Below are 16,019 nucleotides of genomic sequence, written 5' to 3'. Positions count from 1 at the left end.
CCCCATGCCATAGAGGAGCTCATTAAGCAAACTCTGGCTGCATTATGTGACTGGCTGTAGGTCCAGTACTAAAAGCCCATTGGCTATAAAATTGGCCCATTGGTCTATAAAAGACTAATTCAAGCAATTTTCAATCATTTATAAATAAATATAAAAAATAAACATATAGATATATAATCAATTTTCTTGTCAGTTCTGCTAAATAAATACTGCACCTTTAAGACACAGAGCGTTAGAAATTCCAGTCTAACATTAGTGACAGCCAATCTTACTGTTAATGATGCCTCAGCATGTTACTGATTGGAGTCTCTGGAGGTGAGCGGGTAAAGATTACAGTCACTGTGAGGAGCCAGAAGATGTGTCTCCACTGATGAGCAAGACTCAAAGCTCATGACGATGTAACCATGTATGAATCAAGCTTGATTTACATGTTGAATAACCAAAAATTAACATTCAAGTTTGGCTGCAAACGTCAATGTGACGTAGGCCAGAGCTGGTGTTAGCAGGAACAGTAGGTGGGTGCATTGGGCAAGGTGGAGCCTCTATGGTTATCTCAAGCCCTGCAAAATTTACCAGAACTATTGTTAGTTCCAGAATCTAACAATAATTAACCAGAAAGATTAAAAAAAAAAAAGTCTGAGATGAGCTGTAAGAAAGAGGGAGCATTATAATCAAGTTTGGAAGCTTTTAACCAAAATGTATGTGATTAGATGTTTAGTGGCATACACCTGGATTTTCTACTTGGTTAAATATTTAATTGTAGTTAGATTAACTATTGTTGTGATCCACTTGGGCTGACAAATGACAAAATGTTCCATTTTATAGTTTATCATACAAGTGTTTCTATTTTTATTTTTATATATTTCTATACTTATTTTTATTTATTTATTAAATCTTCTAAATTTGTCATCCTGGTGCCCTTCGGTGAGTTCTGGCATGAACGGGCGGATCTGAACGCGCAGGCACCACCAGGTGTTGGCAAACTGGGCTGTACCAAGTTGGACTTGGAGATGGGACAGGATGAAATTATATTGTGTTTGTGTCTTTTATTAAACCAACGACATGTAGATCAACTGTAGTTTGATGAACATTCGGTGTTTTAGCTATTGAAGATTTTGATGCTCTAATATGGATGAATTAACTAATTAAAGCTCAAATGTTTTGTGAACTCCCATCCCTGCCGGTAGAACTGTGGTTCGAACAGGAAGTTTGATCCACGCTGCCTGTTTGACATCAAAATCAGGAGTGAAACTGAAAATTTAGGCAACTGAGAAATCTCAAAATAAGAAAAAGAAAAGAAAAAAAGAAAATTGAAGCAGCCAAAAGGGGCAAAGATGAAGTGTTGCATGCTGAAACGACAGCTTTCAGGAAAACTGACAGGGTCGGAAATGAACTTTTGAAACAAGAACTGACGTTCAAAGAGCCCGGTGCTACAAGAAGAAGATTAAGATGATGAAGAAGAAGCTGCCTGGTGGTGAGTTTTCTTTTATATTGCTTTAAATTTGCATGTGTATCAGTGCTTGTAGCTCATTGACTTGTTGGGATTGATTTGATTCAGTACTGCTCATCTCCATCCTAATTTACCTAGCTGGGACTCACCTTCTCAACATTGGCTCTCGTGTTACACTATTTCCAAGAATGTATGAAAATGTGATACTTTTACACTTACATCATTTAGAGAGAGTGTTGATATAATAAAGCCTGAATGCCCTATTGTGCCTAAAATTTTACTCCAGAAATGAAATCACATGTGTCAAAAAATATGGAGCCATTGTCATACATTTTGATCAAAATAAGGGGATTTTTAAAAGACTGAATTCCTCACGTTTGTGTGGCCATAACAATGACTCCTGAGCTAGCTAGCTGCTTCTGCATGTTAAACAGGTGGTTGATTTGCCCAGTTAGACATGTCTCCAAGCAGACAGCATGATGCAGTGTGAGTATACAGACCTTTGATTATCATTGAATTTGGCAAAGAAGATCAAAGGACTGAAACATAAACCAAAGAAAAAAAAGGGGCAGCCTCTCTCTTTGATGATGAAAGCTCACATCCAATGATGCGCTGCAGCCTAAATTTAGCGGTTTATCATTCTATTTCTAAACGTGGCATTCATTCAGACTATATATATATGAGGAGCATGTGTTTACATAAAGATGTTCCCAAATTATTTTTCAGCTTGTCATTGGCTTCTCCTTTTTTATTCATGTTGCTTTTTAGAGTTTCCAAAATATGACTGAATGTGTCAGGGTTTGATCTATTTAATATACAACAGATGGACACAACATGCAGTTTTTAAAATCAGCTGCACTTTAAAAGACAATGACATGCAGTAAGTTTAACATTGATAAGGGTAAATCAGATCTCTATTATCTACAACACCTGTTAATATCTTCAAGCTGTAAAAAATTATCACTTTGAAAACAGCAGAGGAATTTTACTAAACAGTCGTTCAAATGCAGCCTTTTCCCTATCATAACTGCACAATAAATGGCCTGAAATGTCTGCGAAATAAGGAATGCTCCGGGTGAGAAGATGTAAGCTGCCTTATCAGTGCCATATTTATCACATCAAAATGTAACAACTGAAACTATGAGTGCAGGCAGACCTATGAGAACAGACTGTGATTCAGTTTTTTCTTCTGGTTCATTGTGTCTGTGTGTGCTTTTGTCTGAGCTTTACAGCTCAACGTTAAGATTCCTCTAAACTGTGATGAATCACATCTTTGTTTTGTCTAATAACGGTCACTTGTTGCCTCACTTCAGCAGCCTGATGAGCAGCTCACTGATGAAGACTCCAGCAGCGAGGATGACGAGCATGAGCAGCACAGCAAGCCCACGTCGCACCACCAGCTGCCTGACTGATAGTGCTGCGTCATCCGATGTTTTTTGACCTGAGCCGAGTGCTCCCGGCTTCTCCTCTACTGGATCTAAAGAACTGGATCGAGTGGTCACAATGTGGCCCTGTTTCCCATCAGAGTCCAAGGCTGAGGGGTAAGGAAAACATGAATAGATAAAGTTGTGGACGTCCTTATGTCACTGTATGTAAAACAAATTTACTTGACTTTACCTTTATTATCTGTTTCTATTTCTTTGACTCCTGCTCTCACCAGTGCCTATAAACAAGTATTCAAAACAAGAAATTAATCATTGTTTTCACATTACTGACAGTTCAAGACACAAAAAAACATGCTTGACAATTAGTTTCAGATGCACGGTTTGATGTTTGCACAGGTCAAGTTTAAAGAGGGAGTATTATGATTCCTCGTATGATGCTCTTGAAGGAGGCTTGTCCCCTCCCTAACAGATATTAAGAGGGCTGGCCAATCAGAGGGAAGGGAGTTTGTGGAGCAGGGACCCTTTAAGAGACAGTAGCTAAATAAAGTGTTTTAGATGGAGGCTTAAATAAAGGTTTTCTGTAATGACAGGATAAGGAATTTGATTTTGTTCTTTGTTGTAAATCTAAAGCCACTACAAAGATACCAGAGGGACAGTACAAAGCCTAAGAAAATGTGTGATGCTCCCTTTTTAAAGTCTGTCATTTCAAAAATGTGTAATATCATTACATCTTTTAATCTAACCCCTAGTGTATCTTACCTGTTCTGTTGCTTTTTTCCAGTCAAGTTTACATAGAAAAACTGTAAAAAATAAAGACTGCGCCACAACAGAGATAAAAAGACCCAACCACAGCCCTAGAAGAGAGATTTTATAATGGAATAGTCAGTTATGCATGCTAGAAATATGTGTAGATCATTGGTAAATGTGATCTGTTCTCACCTAAAATGCCCATTTTGATAGGAAACATCAGAGATGCTCCAATGGGGAGCCCAATGATATAAAAACCCACAAAGTTGCATACAGCCCCAACCATCTGCTTCCCTGTCCCTCTGACAATTCCTCCTGTTACGCCCTGTGGAGGACAAACAGAGGAAGAAAAGATGAACCAGAATACCAGGTTTCATTCTTTGGAGGTCGCAATGAAAATACTTGTACAGCTAAGGCTCTCACCGCAAACGCCTCGGCAACATGAACAAAACAGTACATCTTCATAATATCAGCCACCCTCTGGATGATGTCTCTGAAATAAAGAAGAGGGTTTCATAATTGCTTTCAAGACTCAGAGTTAATCATCGATGCAGTTTGAGCTTTCTCTGCAGAGGTCTGCTTGTTAGTGTTTGTTTCTCAAGTAAATGTGCAAACATTCTTGAATGTTGTATTAAAATCTGTTCTTACTTTTCTGTGGTGAAAATGTAACCAATTACATCCTTTGAAACCCCGAGGCAAAGTCCAATAAAACACGACACAGTAACTAGATTTGGCCAAAAGAAACACTGTATAAATTATAAGACAAAGGAAAAATTTTGAAAGGGTCCAGGAAAGTATGCTTTGTAGTGATCGGCACATGATGATGATTAAATTTGTCACGATACATATTTAGTTCTTACTTGTACAGATGAGGGATACTTTGCTGGATAGCTTAGCCTGCTCTGTGTTCCCAGCACCAAGAGCATTTCCAACTCGAACACTGGCAGCAACAGCGAAACCCATTGGAAACTGTGGGGCAGGGACAATGCAACTATTACGAAATTAATCATTTCCTTTGCCTTCTGTTGTGTCTATCAAAACACAATCAAAATCAGCAAACATTCGGCTTTATTACCTTGCAGTAAAACCGTATTAGCTACTGCCTTGTCAGGGCAGAACACACATGATAAAAAGCCACAATAACTGAGCTTAAACAGAAATTCTGGCTCCGAGACAAATAAATACAAAGTCACGAGTTACCATGTAAGCAATAGCAGCCACTTCATAAACTACAGACTGAGCCCCCAGCTCCACCTCGCTGATGAGTCCTGCCAGAAAGCCTGCGATCTCATAGAGCCACCACTCCAGACAATGCATCAGCATGCTGGGGAGAGCCAGGTGAAGGAAAGGACCCCACTCCTGCAGGCAGTCCATTGACCAGCCTGTAAGATAAAATGTGGTGAGCTGAAGTGTATTTCTAAACAATGAAAAGGCAACATTCATGCTATCTTGTTATTTTACTGCTTTGTCTGCTTGATGAAGAGTTCACAGACATAGAATAGAATAGAATAGAAAATACTTTATTTATCCCCGAGGGGAAATTCAGGAGTCACCGCAGCATTTAAGAAAACAAAAGTAAGAAAGAGTATAGAAAGTGCAAAAATGTCCAGTTGAAAACATGCCCGTTGTTGTCATGCTGAATACTGATGCTTGCATCCTCACAGTGACAGTTTTAACATACTGATGTATTTCAGACTTGAACAGCCACATGTGTGCTTTAAAGGTCCCATATTATGCAAAAATCACTTTATTAAGTCTTTTAGTGAAATTTGTTGGTCTTTGGGTTTACTCCCAGTCCACAAAATGTGTCATTTAATGACAAAACCTGTACTTAGTGCTTGTGACTATAAAATCCTGACCTAAAACGAGCTGTTTGGATTTTGGGGATTTGTCGACATCAGCAGTTAGAAACAATGCTGCTGTGCTTGATTTATTGGCTTTTTGGACCAAAACATGTTACTACCATTTCATGAAGACATCAATGATCCATATTAAACATGCAGAAATGGAGCATAATATGGGACCTTCAAAATGTCTATAGCCAATAGCTTTCTGTGACTAAAAAAAAGACATAACCTGTAAAGACATCTTTGGCGAGTATAACAACACTATTTAGTTTTAACCCTACTCACCACCCCATGTGGCTTTATGCAGTCCCGTGGAGCAGATATATACCAGCAAGAGCGCAGACAAGGTATACTGAGAGATGGCATTGGCAGCTGCTGATCCACTAAGGTGGTGTTATCACAGAGGAAAAGAAAAACAAAGAATGCAGTCATGGTAAATAATACTTTTAACCAAGTCTAGAAATGAGGACTGAATAATTTAAACAATAAAAATCATAGTCACTAATATTATGAATACTTACGCTACCCCTAAATCTAGGAGACGGAGGAAGACGAAGTTGATCAATGCATTTAAAACATTCCCCACAGCTCCGCAGATCACCTGAGGCCATATGATTCCCTGTGAACCACAGTGAGCAGCTATTTGAATGCAGCTGCTACTTTTATCATACCAGATCCTTCATGAAGTACGAAGAAAATCAACCAGTTCGCAACAAACGTCCACTGATTAATGCTGTTTTCACACCAGTTATTAGACTCACCTGATTCTGAAGATACCTCCCCTGCAGCTGGTACATGAAGGCAGCCTGCAGAATCCGACACGATGCAATGAATGGAGTTAATGAGATTAATGATGTAACAAAACCACCATTCAACACAGCTCATACAAACCCAGACAAAATTGCACTTTGGGAAATTTTAGAGGAAGCTGAACTTACAGGCAGAGCAGGCATAAAGATCTTCACATACAGCTGGGAGAGACTTTGACGTACAAGACAAGAAGAACACCCAGCTGTGCTAAATAACTTTATAATATAATATGATTTAAGCACTTAGAGGTTAAATTATACTGTTTGGTGTAAAAATTAGTCACCTTGCCACCTCTGCACTCTGCCTGATAGCCAGCAGAATGGGCTGAGTGTTAATGAGGACGGCCCAGCATGGGAAACACGCTAACAGCAGAATCCAAACCCCCCTCTGCAGGATCACTCCCACACGTTTTAAGTTACCACTCCCATAAGTCTGCAGGAAAAAATGTACAAAAAAGAAAATGAAGTTAATCGGCTAAATTGACACAGGAAAAATAAAAATAAATAAACTGAATACCTGAGATATGAGAGTGTCACATGCTGATGCCAAACCACAGCCGATGGAAATACCTGTGACATTGATCACCTAGAATGAAATGACACAATCTCAGTCCTCAAGAAGTTAAACAGTCCGACTTGAATTTATATCTAAGTTAAACAAGCAGGGGAATTCAAAAGCAATACTTTGACAGAAAATGCCAAAGCAGACAGAACTAAATCTGAGTAGATCACTCACTGCTATTGCTAACGCCACACCCGCCAGTTCTGTTTTCCCCAGGTGACCACAGAACACCATGCTGACGAAGCCGATCAGGAAGCTCATCAACTGTGAAATGAACTGAAAAACAAAATCATGCCCCCCCACTTTCAAAACTATAAAAACACAAATTAATTCTGCCAAATGTGAAGCACGTATTAAGATTTCAAAAGGCCTGGAGGTATGAAAAAGTTGTTCTCGGCTCTGGCAGCTGACATGTGCTCTGCTTTGGTTTTGCTGCAGCTCCATTGTGTTTCTGAAACTCTTTTTATTACCTCTCTTTCCCGTGAAGAAATAGCTCGAGTGATTGCCGGTGTAGGTATTTGACAGCCTTTGGCATCAAAAGGTTTACACAAAAGAAAACTAAAAGTCTGCATCCATCAAGTGCCAGGTTTGTGCGCTGAATAGGAGTCTGTGAAGAATGGATACACGTCTGGTTCTGTGAATGAGCAAACCATTTCTCTCCTCAAAAAATTAGAATTTTGTTGAAAGGAGACATGAACAAATATACCGTTTTCTTTGATTTCTATTTCTTATTATGCATCCTATATTAATGCATATACATTTAATAATTAGAGGAGATTTCTATTGGGATGGACCGGCAGAGCAGCATAAATTTGTAGGTACCACGATTCTAAATCTACTTAACAGCTTGTGCTTGCTTCTGTAACAACTGTTCAGTCTCAGATGTTAAATCTAACCTTACGTCTCTAATTTTAGAGCAGGAGGCAGTTTGATGTTTTGGTTTCGTCTTGATTTTTCAGAATTCTCATGGACTTTTTTTGTAAGGTTACATCTTAACTCTTCTCACATCACAACTTTATTCTTGTAGCTTCATGACTTAAATCCATAAACTTTAGATTAGACACTGTGGCTCTGCCTTTTAACACTGTAGGGTTCTGAAGCCAAAATGTCTGCCATCTTGCAGCTAGAGTCTGCACAGGACAGAATCTGTGTGGAGTGGGTCACAAAAATAATCCCATTTCTTTCTTTCAAAAGTCTCCTACTATTCCTGAAAAAAATATGCAAGGATGGCAGCTGTAAATCATTGTTAAACGTGATGTAAAACTCTGTTTTTAACATCTAATATCTAAAGACAAAGAAACTTTTCAGAAAAAAAGAGGAGGTGAGCACAACGCAGCCCAATAATGCCTCCTTATCACCACAGCATACAGCTGTGAGGAGGTGTATTTATCTGTTAAAGTTTGACCACAGCCCATTATAATGACCAGGGAAAAAGGAGTTTTTGACCTATACTGTAGCCAGTCACCAGGGGGAGCAGTTTATGTGGCAACTTCACTTCAAGTCCAGTGAGATGAGATCTATTATTTTACAGTCTGTGGTTAAATCTTGAAATCTTAATATTGTCTCTCACTGTGGCCATAATCCTGCGTTGTACTTTTTGTGATACATGTACAAGAATAAATTCTTTAATGCTGCTTGCCCTGTTGAACATATGGCTTGAAAACATGCCTGTGTAAGTTTTGGACAACAGGTAAATTACACAAGTGGTTTTCTAGATGTCACTTTGGCTACTTTCAGGTTACTGTGCTACAAGACTCATTTGTACTATTGGACAAATGAACAAATAAAATGGCATGCTGTGTTCTCACAGAAGTCTGTAACAGCTCCTTCCTGAGTGATTTTAATATTTCATATACATATAGTGTGTCATTGGTATTAGCGTGAGGACTGATCGTATCAGGGTTAGCTCATTAAAGATGCTATGAGGAGGATCTGTTTTAATTGCACTCCCTCGCCACCTTGTGGCCCGGAGTCTCCACACACTGTCATAATTACTTTTAGCAAGACGTATGTTTGTTTTGGAATTAAATGGAGATCAGATCAAAACAAATGTTCTTTATTCAAGACAACTTTTTACTGGATACAGCGTGCCGAGGTCATGCAAATGTCGTACAGCTGTTTATTTTTAGCGCAGCTGAGAGCCTGTGCTCTAACATCTGTCCATGATGTGTATCATTAGTGACTCCTGGTTAGCTATGTCCTGCAAGTCATCTACTAAGCAGAGCAAACGTAACCTCACTCTTCATCTTATTGATAGACTCTCAAGGTTGAACAAACCACTGCAGAATAACTGCTGATCGTGGGTGGGAATGAACATTATCACTAACAGTTTAACCCCTGTGTTAAAGAGTGATACAGACCGAGCTGAACATTCCCTGCAGAAGGTGTAAAGATCTTTATGTAGAGCTCCTGAGCATAATAAGCAAAGTGTCTTGAGATAACCTGTTGTGATCTGACACTACTTTATTAAAGATTGATTGATTGAGGACATTAAAGTGCTCTTGAGCTCCCTCACAGACAAAAAAATAACTTTTTTTTCACAACACTGAAGTTCCACAATCCTTTCTTTCCAGTCTACGGTCAAGTTAATTATTGGTTATACCTCCCTGACCTGCATGTTGATCGCCTAGATGTCCTCTGTGCTGAAACATAACCTTTTTAATGTGAATTACAAAAAATCACTGTGTGAGGATCCACATCAGATTCTTGTCAACGATCACATCTTCACACAATCTTACCACTGGCCCCGCTAGTTTTAGAAATCGAACAGTTTCATTCTTGTAGTCAGCAGGCACCCAGAGCTTCATCCTTTTCAGCAGGGATCTGCAGCATGAGTCAACACTGTGAGCAGCAGGAGGGGATTCGTCTGTTTTGGTATGTCCATTTACTCCTCTGTTTGCAGCTGTTGTATATAACTCTCCCATGCTGAAATGAGACTCAGCAGAAAACAGAACTCAATCCCATAATGAACGATTTTCATGCACCACAATTCTGCCTCAAACACAGACAAGAAGGCGGGGATTGAATCGATAACCATTTACCTGGAAGATAATCAATAGCTGAGGCAATGCCCCCCCTCCAGCTCTCTGTTGGAAAGAATGAGTATTTACAGTATCCTAGGGCTTTGCTACAAATCATAACCCTCAGCCCAAGACCCACCCTCAAGCTGGAAAATTGTCCCCAGAGCTTAAAACACTGCAAAATGAAGGCTGGTTGTTTTTCTCTGAAGCATAATAAATCTGCGTTGAGGTTAAAAATTAGGCTTTATGTAACGTTTAACGATGATTGACAGCCGCCGTTCTCGTGTATTTTTTTCGGGGATTGTAAAATATGTCGGGAGGTAGAGTCAAGAAGTGATTAGACTCTTGAAAGAAAAATATGTATATTATTTTTGTCACCCAGCTCCACTCAGATTGTCCCAGAATCCCTCATCGTCTCTACTGCGCAGACTCTGGCTGCAAATTGTTACAATGGTGGCGCCTGTGACGGGGGGTATTTTGGCTTCAAAACCGTACAATGATAAATGGCGCAGCCACACTGTCCACTGTCCACATACAGTCTATGGTTGTGACAGGTATGGATGTTTAGTGGTAAAGCTAACAGAGGGTGGGGGCAGCAACAGAGTAAGCTCTGTCCCCCCAGGTTTGGTGCTTGGTGTCAGGTGGAAGGGAGAGGAGGTGGGCTTCAGATGATCGGAGGTTACGAGAGGGGGTGTAGTGGTGGAGCAGGCTGGAGAGGTGAGAAAGGGCCTGGTTATGGAGGGCTTTGTATGTGGGGAGGAGGATTTTAGTGTATTTGCTGTTTGATGGGGAGCTAGTGAAGGTTCTGGAGGACAAAGACTATTAAAGGTGAATAGTTGCTACAAAATGTGAACATATAAATTTTTCTCATGATTTGATATTGGTGCACATCAGTGTTGCATCAAAAAAAATGATAAGGTGTCCCAAAACCTTTGGTGTAGGAAATTTGATTGTCAGTCCCAAGCATCAACTTGCTGTCTTAACATATCAAGCCTATGGGGAAGTGTTAAAGTATGCAGTTGATTGAGTGTTCACCTGAGGCTAGAAGCACTAGCAACTACATATATTCACACTAATTAAAAAAAATACAATCTCTTGTAATTTAATTTATTATTAGCATGTAATAACTTATACTAACTTGAAGCATCCATAAAAAACAACAAAAGAACCCAACGTTTTTAACATATTTCTGATTATTTAAGTGTCATTTAATTAATTAAGGCACAAGCTGTAATAGCCATCACCTGTATGAATTTCCCAACCTTTTAGGAAAAACACCATGATGGTAGTGAAATTACCCTTTCAGCTCTTTTATGACCGCAGACTCAGCCAGACCTGATGTGGTCTCACTCAGGAACAGACTCTCTATTCTCACCAAAGTGAATTACAGTGTCTGTCACTTTAAAACAGCATACATGCTAGTATCCTGTCACCTCATCATGTAGTACGTTGTATTCTTCCTCCCATAGTAACATCCCTCTGTGAAGTGTTGCTCTCCTTACATGCGGGAATGAAAACCTCCCATGGGGTGGTGCTGTTTTGCTCTTTTCAAAGCTCTAAACCCTCCTGGAATGAGTTCTCTCAATCATTTAATCAGATTTTACAAACATTTGTCTACTCTTCAGTTAATTCAAGTGATTAAATAGTTGAAAAACCCTGAGACACACTGTCAAAAACTTCAGTTTTTGCATTTTCAACAGTTGTCCTCACCCCAGGCGGGGAAGCAAATGGGCAGAACAGAGAAACTGGTGGAGGCCGGCGTGGGAGGAAAGTGGGTGACACCTAGTGTAGGCTTCCACTACTGGTTTAGTGATGCAGCAAGGCCCACCAGGTCCACCCACCCACCAAATCGTATTCCTCCAGCCCCCCCGATCCCAACCATGCACGCACAATCACACACACGTAAATATGTTCCTCCAACCAGAAGGAGCGGCGTCCGCCGTGACGTCACACTGCAGTTCTTCCTGGGCTCCACTGGATGACAGTGGCAAGTCGCTGCTTACACACGATGAGCCGCCGTCATTCTTAATGGCGACTGGTCAGGGTGTGTGTCTACGTGAGTGCTTTTGTGTACGTGTTTGTGCTTGGGTGCATGTGCATTTGGGTGGGGTCCGCGCCTGACAGGTCATGATGGGGTATTGAGGAGGTGGAAAGGGTTTTTATTGGTGGGGGGTAGGTGGGTTTGATGGAGGTGTAGGGGTGGGGGGTGGGCGGGCAGTAAAAAAAATCGCAAATGAGAGGAAATTGTTTTGAGTCACAGCAGATTTGGTGGAGTGAGATAAGGGCTGATGACGGTTGTGGTGGTGTGATTAGGATTAGAGTGGGGGGGTTAGGGAGTAGAAGGTGGTGGTAGTGGTGGAGGAGGGGGAGAAGGGGTGTATGTGTGTGTGTTTTTGTGTGTAAAAGAAGGTTTCAGGAGGGGCGAGGGTACTCGTACAAGCAGTAGCAGTGTGTGTTTGTGTGGGTGTGTGTGCATTTTACTGTGTGTGGGTAAGAATTTTTGTGGGAGAAACAGGAGTTGAGGGAAAGATGAGGAGATGAGTGGTTTAGATAATGGCAACTGGAGAGAGCGTATGAGGGCAGTACATGTCAGGCTGAAAGATAGAGTGCGATGAAACAAGAAGGAGTGCGTGAAACAAAAGACGCGAACATTTGACAGAGAGGTAAAAAGAGAGACAGAGCATGGGGGTGGAGGCCGTGGATGAGAGGATCTATGAGGGGAGGGACGCTGAAAGAGTGCCAGAGTGATTTTCAACGTGTTCACTTCCCTCCTTTGTTGGTTACGTTTGGCGGCAAGAGCTTTAGGGGGGTTTTGGAGGGGAACAATGACGCAGAGGGACTTGTCGTGTCTGCTCCAGCTGATAATGATGATGCCTAAAGATGATAACAATAATAAGTAGCTTCTAGTGGAACCCTAAAAACCACCGGCACGTGACGCTCAACGTCACATATTATCACTCATGACACACTGCGCTGGACACACAGACGTGGCTATCTCACGTTGGCAGTGGGTGTGAGGGTGGTCAGAGGGGGTGAGTGAGACACAAAGAGACAGGGGTGGAAGTAGGGGAAAAAAGGAAAGCGGGTGGTAAAAAGGATTGCGTTTGGAGTCGTGTCACCTGCATACACTTGACATTTGCATACAGGATGAACACAAGAGATGCGTGCTGAAAGTCAAAAACTATTCCATCCATAGCAACTGCTCACTTTGCTTTTGTACGCGGACAGGAAAATGAAAAAAGCAGCCACTTAGACAAAGCCAAACCTTTCCGAGACGTGTTTTTAGATATGTGGGGTAATCTGAATACGTGTGTTGTCTCACTTATTGTTGACCAGATTGTCATTTTAAATCTACATGATGTTAAACGCTTTGAGTTTCAGACCGCTGCATAAGAACAAATAATTGAAATGTGGAGTCATCTCTCAGAAAAAGAAAGAAATGACACTATAGATGAGAAGTAGTTCAGCCATGACTAAAGCAGATGAACATTTGCTGTCTGCTCTTTTGATGATGTGTGAGCTTTTGAATGTCTTTGGTGAGTCATGTAGAAATAACTTGAAATAAGCATCGTTACATTTCTTTGTGCACTTTGTGTCATAAATATGGTTGAATTTTTGAGAACTTTTTCGCAGGGAGGTTGACAGAAGAGGAAGGAGAAGGGGATTTTTAACCTTCAGGAACAAATTAGAACTATGACATGTCACCGTTCGGTCTCTCGGGTAATTAGGTTACATTACACCTTAATGAATTTCTTGTCTGAGCTGCTACAACAGGCATCTGGGGAACACGCTTTAATCACACTGTTGGTTTAACTGTGCCATACTGATGCAATGGACCAGCCTTCTCAAATGCCACCAACCCTGATTTGTCTTCCATGACTCATCCAGCCTCTGAAACAATGCGGCAGCGTGCTGCTCGGCCCCTGGTGACACACTGTCCTTTCCGTAGCACCATGGATGAGGCTGCGGGGTTTGTCCGCAGGGGTAAACACCAACAGACGGCACCAAAGGGTGTCTCTGTGAGCACACAAAGACAAGAGGAAAAAAAACTTGTAAGTGATAAAGTAAACAGGTTTTTGAGGACACTTGTGTGACTCATTGAGAATCTGCCCATTAATCTCACAGGTGTATTTATGACTGTTTATTCGAGTCGGAGGGCTGAGTAACATATTCGTGCTTGGAAGTGATCCGGTGCTTTGTTGTTGACTCATACACCGGAGAGGCTCATTGACTCCGACAGCTGGTTGACCTTGGAGAGAAGGAGACCTGTCTCTCTCACTTTCAGCTTTCCCCCTCCAGAGCTTTTCCCCCTCTTTGTTTCTTCTTATGTCGGAGAAACTGAACCAGGACATGTACAACCTGACATGAGGGTCACAGGAGGAGAGCAGCACCTCGTCTAACCTGCAGCGCAACACGTTTTGAGCCCACAAGCAGCTTGTGATGCTTGGCGAGTCCCACTGCACTTTCCATTGATCCCCACACGCTTTGACAAGTGGCCTCGAATAACTACACAATGTCTTGTTCACAAGAATAGATCAGCACACACTCAAGTCTCAACCTGTACAACATTGAGCTCTGATTCTGCAGCCTTTAATGCAGCATGTGTCAGGCTTTTAACCTTTAAAAATGATTGAAATAAAAATTTCAGAGGCTGTTGTAGCTATTTTTATGCTTTTAATGATTCATACACTCTATCGACGGTCAAGCTAATGATGTAGTACACAGGCCTGCTTCTACATTTAGTCACTTTTCAGCCTCAATCGTCTCTACTGTGTCTCAAATGAGTCAACTTCTTATTTGTGTTTGGTTGAGTTTTTTCGTAAATGTTTCCAACAGAGTTTAACAACACAGTTTCACAGTGCACAAGCCACCAGTCTGGCTGGATAATGAGGTTGATTTATTAGAGACTCATTAAGAATAAAAAGTTCCCTTTATTTGGACTTCATGTTTGTTTCCACTATTGATCCTTAAAAATTTAAGCACTTTTTTGTAAATTAAGCAACCGGGTATGACGCACCAGGTAGAGCTGGGACGATATGCTATTCTTGCGACTCAATTTTGTTACGATTTTTGGGGTACCGATTCGATTTAAATTGCGATTCTTTGATATTTACGATTAGTACAATTTTTAGTTTGCTTTGTTTAACACCAGACTATGTGAGAAAGTTAAATGATGATGATCATGTCTACACACCATAACAGGAGCAATTTTTTCCCACAAGATGCACATTACGTGAGTCAGAAAGAAATATCTCAACCTCTGCTAAAGTGCTAACTTTTTTCCAATCTGTAAACCAGTTTGTTAACAAAGACTGAAATGAAGAATTTGAATGTAGAAAAAAGGGATTTTTGACAAAGAATCATGATTTTGATATTGCCAAAGAAAATAATAATCTTTTTTTTCCTTAGTAAAAGGCCTCCTCAAGTTGATTTGGTGCAGTAAATCACATAAGTTGAGGAAGAAAAAGTGGGCGCAGACTGTGTGTTGTCTGTGATCATTTCCATGATAATTATGTCTCTTAATGTGGCTAATTGTAACACTTTCTTTAAATGCCTAAATTATTGGAGCGCCAGTTTGGCCTAGTGGTCCTCATGTACTGAGGCTGTGGCTGTATGGATGTCACACTTATTTTCTTCCTCAAGTTTACTACGAATAAAAAGTCTTTATATTTTATTCTTTTTCTCAAAGTGCCTGAGTAAAACAAATCTCCCTCCTCTCAGTTTTTCTCTGGCCCTGAAACTGCTGTACACAAGAAACAACTGTGAGGACAAAAGATACAGGCTCTTTATTTTTTGTTGGCCAGCACAACTTTCCAGTTTAACACCATGATCCCACTTTACCCAGCAACATCCTCAAACTAATCCTTTCCTTTTACTTGTTGAGTTAGTGTTTTCCTCTCTAAGGTCAATTTTTAAGAGCTTTAAAAACAAAAATCTGACACCATGATTTGATATTTATTTAGTGATTGGCTTCCGAATCAACATTATGATCAAGGTCTGAGATTAATACAGGGGACAGAGAGGTGCATCCACAAAAATGTGCATGAGCTGTTCCACCTTTGTTTGTCGTGTCACACGTCGTATTTGAACAGTTTGTCCAAATCGTCGGACCATGAAAGGTCACAACAAAAATATCTGAACCTGAGCTGCTTTGCTGCTTTGCTGCTCGTCTCTCATTGCTTTTCCACCATGCAAAGTT

The 16,019-nt window shown here is 40.7% G+C and overlaps 1 protein-coding gene and 1 long non-coding RNA gene across 2 annotated transcripts in view; one reads left to right on the top strand and one right to left on the bottom strand.

Moving 5' to 3' along the window:
• The first annotated feature begins 1,099 nt into the window (after nucleotides 1-1,099).
• The window catches only part of LOC141791740 (uncharacterized), a 46,558-nt gene continuing 31,638 nt past the window's right edge, over nucleotides 1,100-16,019 (top strand). The window contains exons 1-2 of the long non-coding RNA XR_012598332.1: nucleotides 1,100-1,474; nucleotides 2,764-2,991. This is a non-coding gene — a long non-coding RNA (uncharacterized LOC141791740). The remainder of the gene's footprint in view (nucleotides 1,475-2,763; nucleotides 2,992-16,019) is intronic.
• Nucleotides 2,755-9,724, bottom strand: LOC141791739 (multidrug and toxin extrusion protein 1-like). The gene is made up of 16 exons (XM_074672381.1): nucleotides 9,539-9,724; nucleotides 6,975-7,076; nucleotides 6,756-6,824; nucleotides 6,523-6,671; nucleotides 6,368-6,410; nucleotides 6,191-6,235; nucleotides 5,951-6,048; nucleotides 5,715-5,812; nucleotides 4,783-4,964; nucleotides 4,443-4,551; nucleotides 4,231-4,306; nucleotides 4,006-4,075; nucleotides 3,775-3,907; nucleotides 3,595-3,689; nucleotides 3,068-3,113; nucleotides 2,755-2,984 (listed from the first exon to the last, which is right to left on the bottom strand). Exons 1-16 carry the CDS (start codon nucleotides 9,722-9,724, stop codon nucleotides 2,755-2,757), a joined length of 1,731 nt encoding a protein of 576 aa, XP_074528482.1.

The sequence above is a fragment of the Halichoeres trimaculatus genome, unplaced genomic scaffold (genome assembly GCF_033239565.1).
Source record: "Halichoeres trimaculatus isolate MK-OKI-2021-1 unplaced genomic scaffold, fHalTri1.1 fHalTri1_scaffold_6, whole genome shotgun sequence".
Lineage (NCBI taxonomy): Eukaryota > Metazoa > Chordata > Actinopteri > Labriformes > Labridae > Halichoeres > Halichoeres trimaculatus.
Note: the sequence above shows the minus strand (reverse complement) of the source record. Positions and strands in the feature narration are given on the sequence as shown.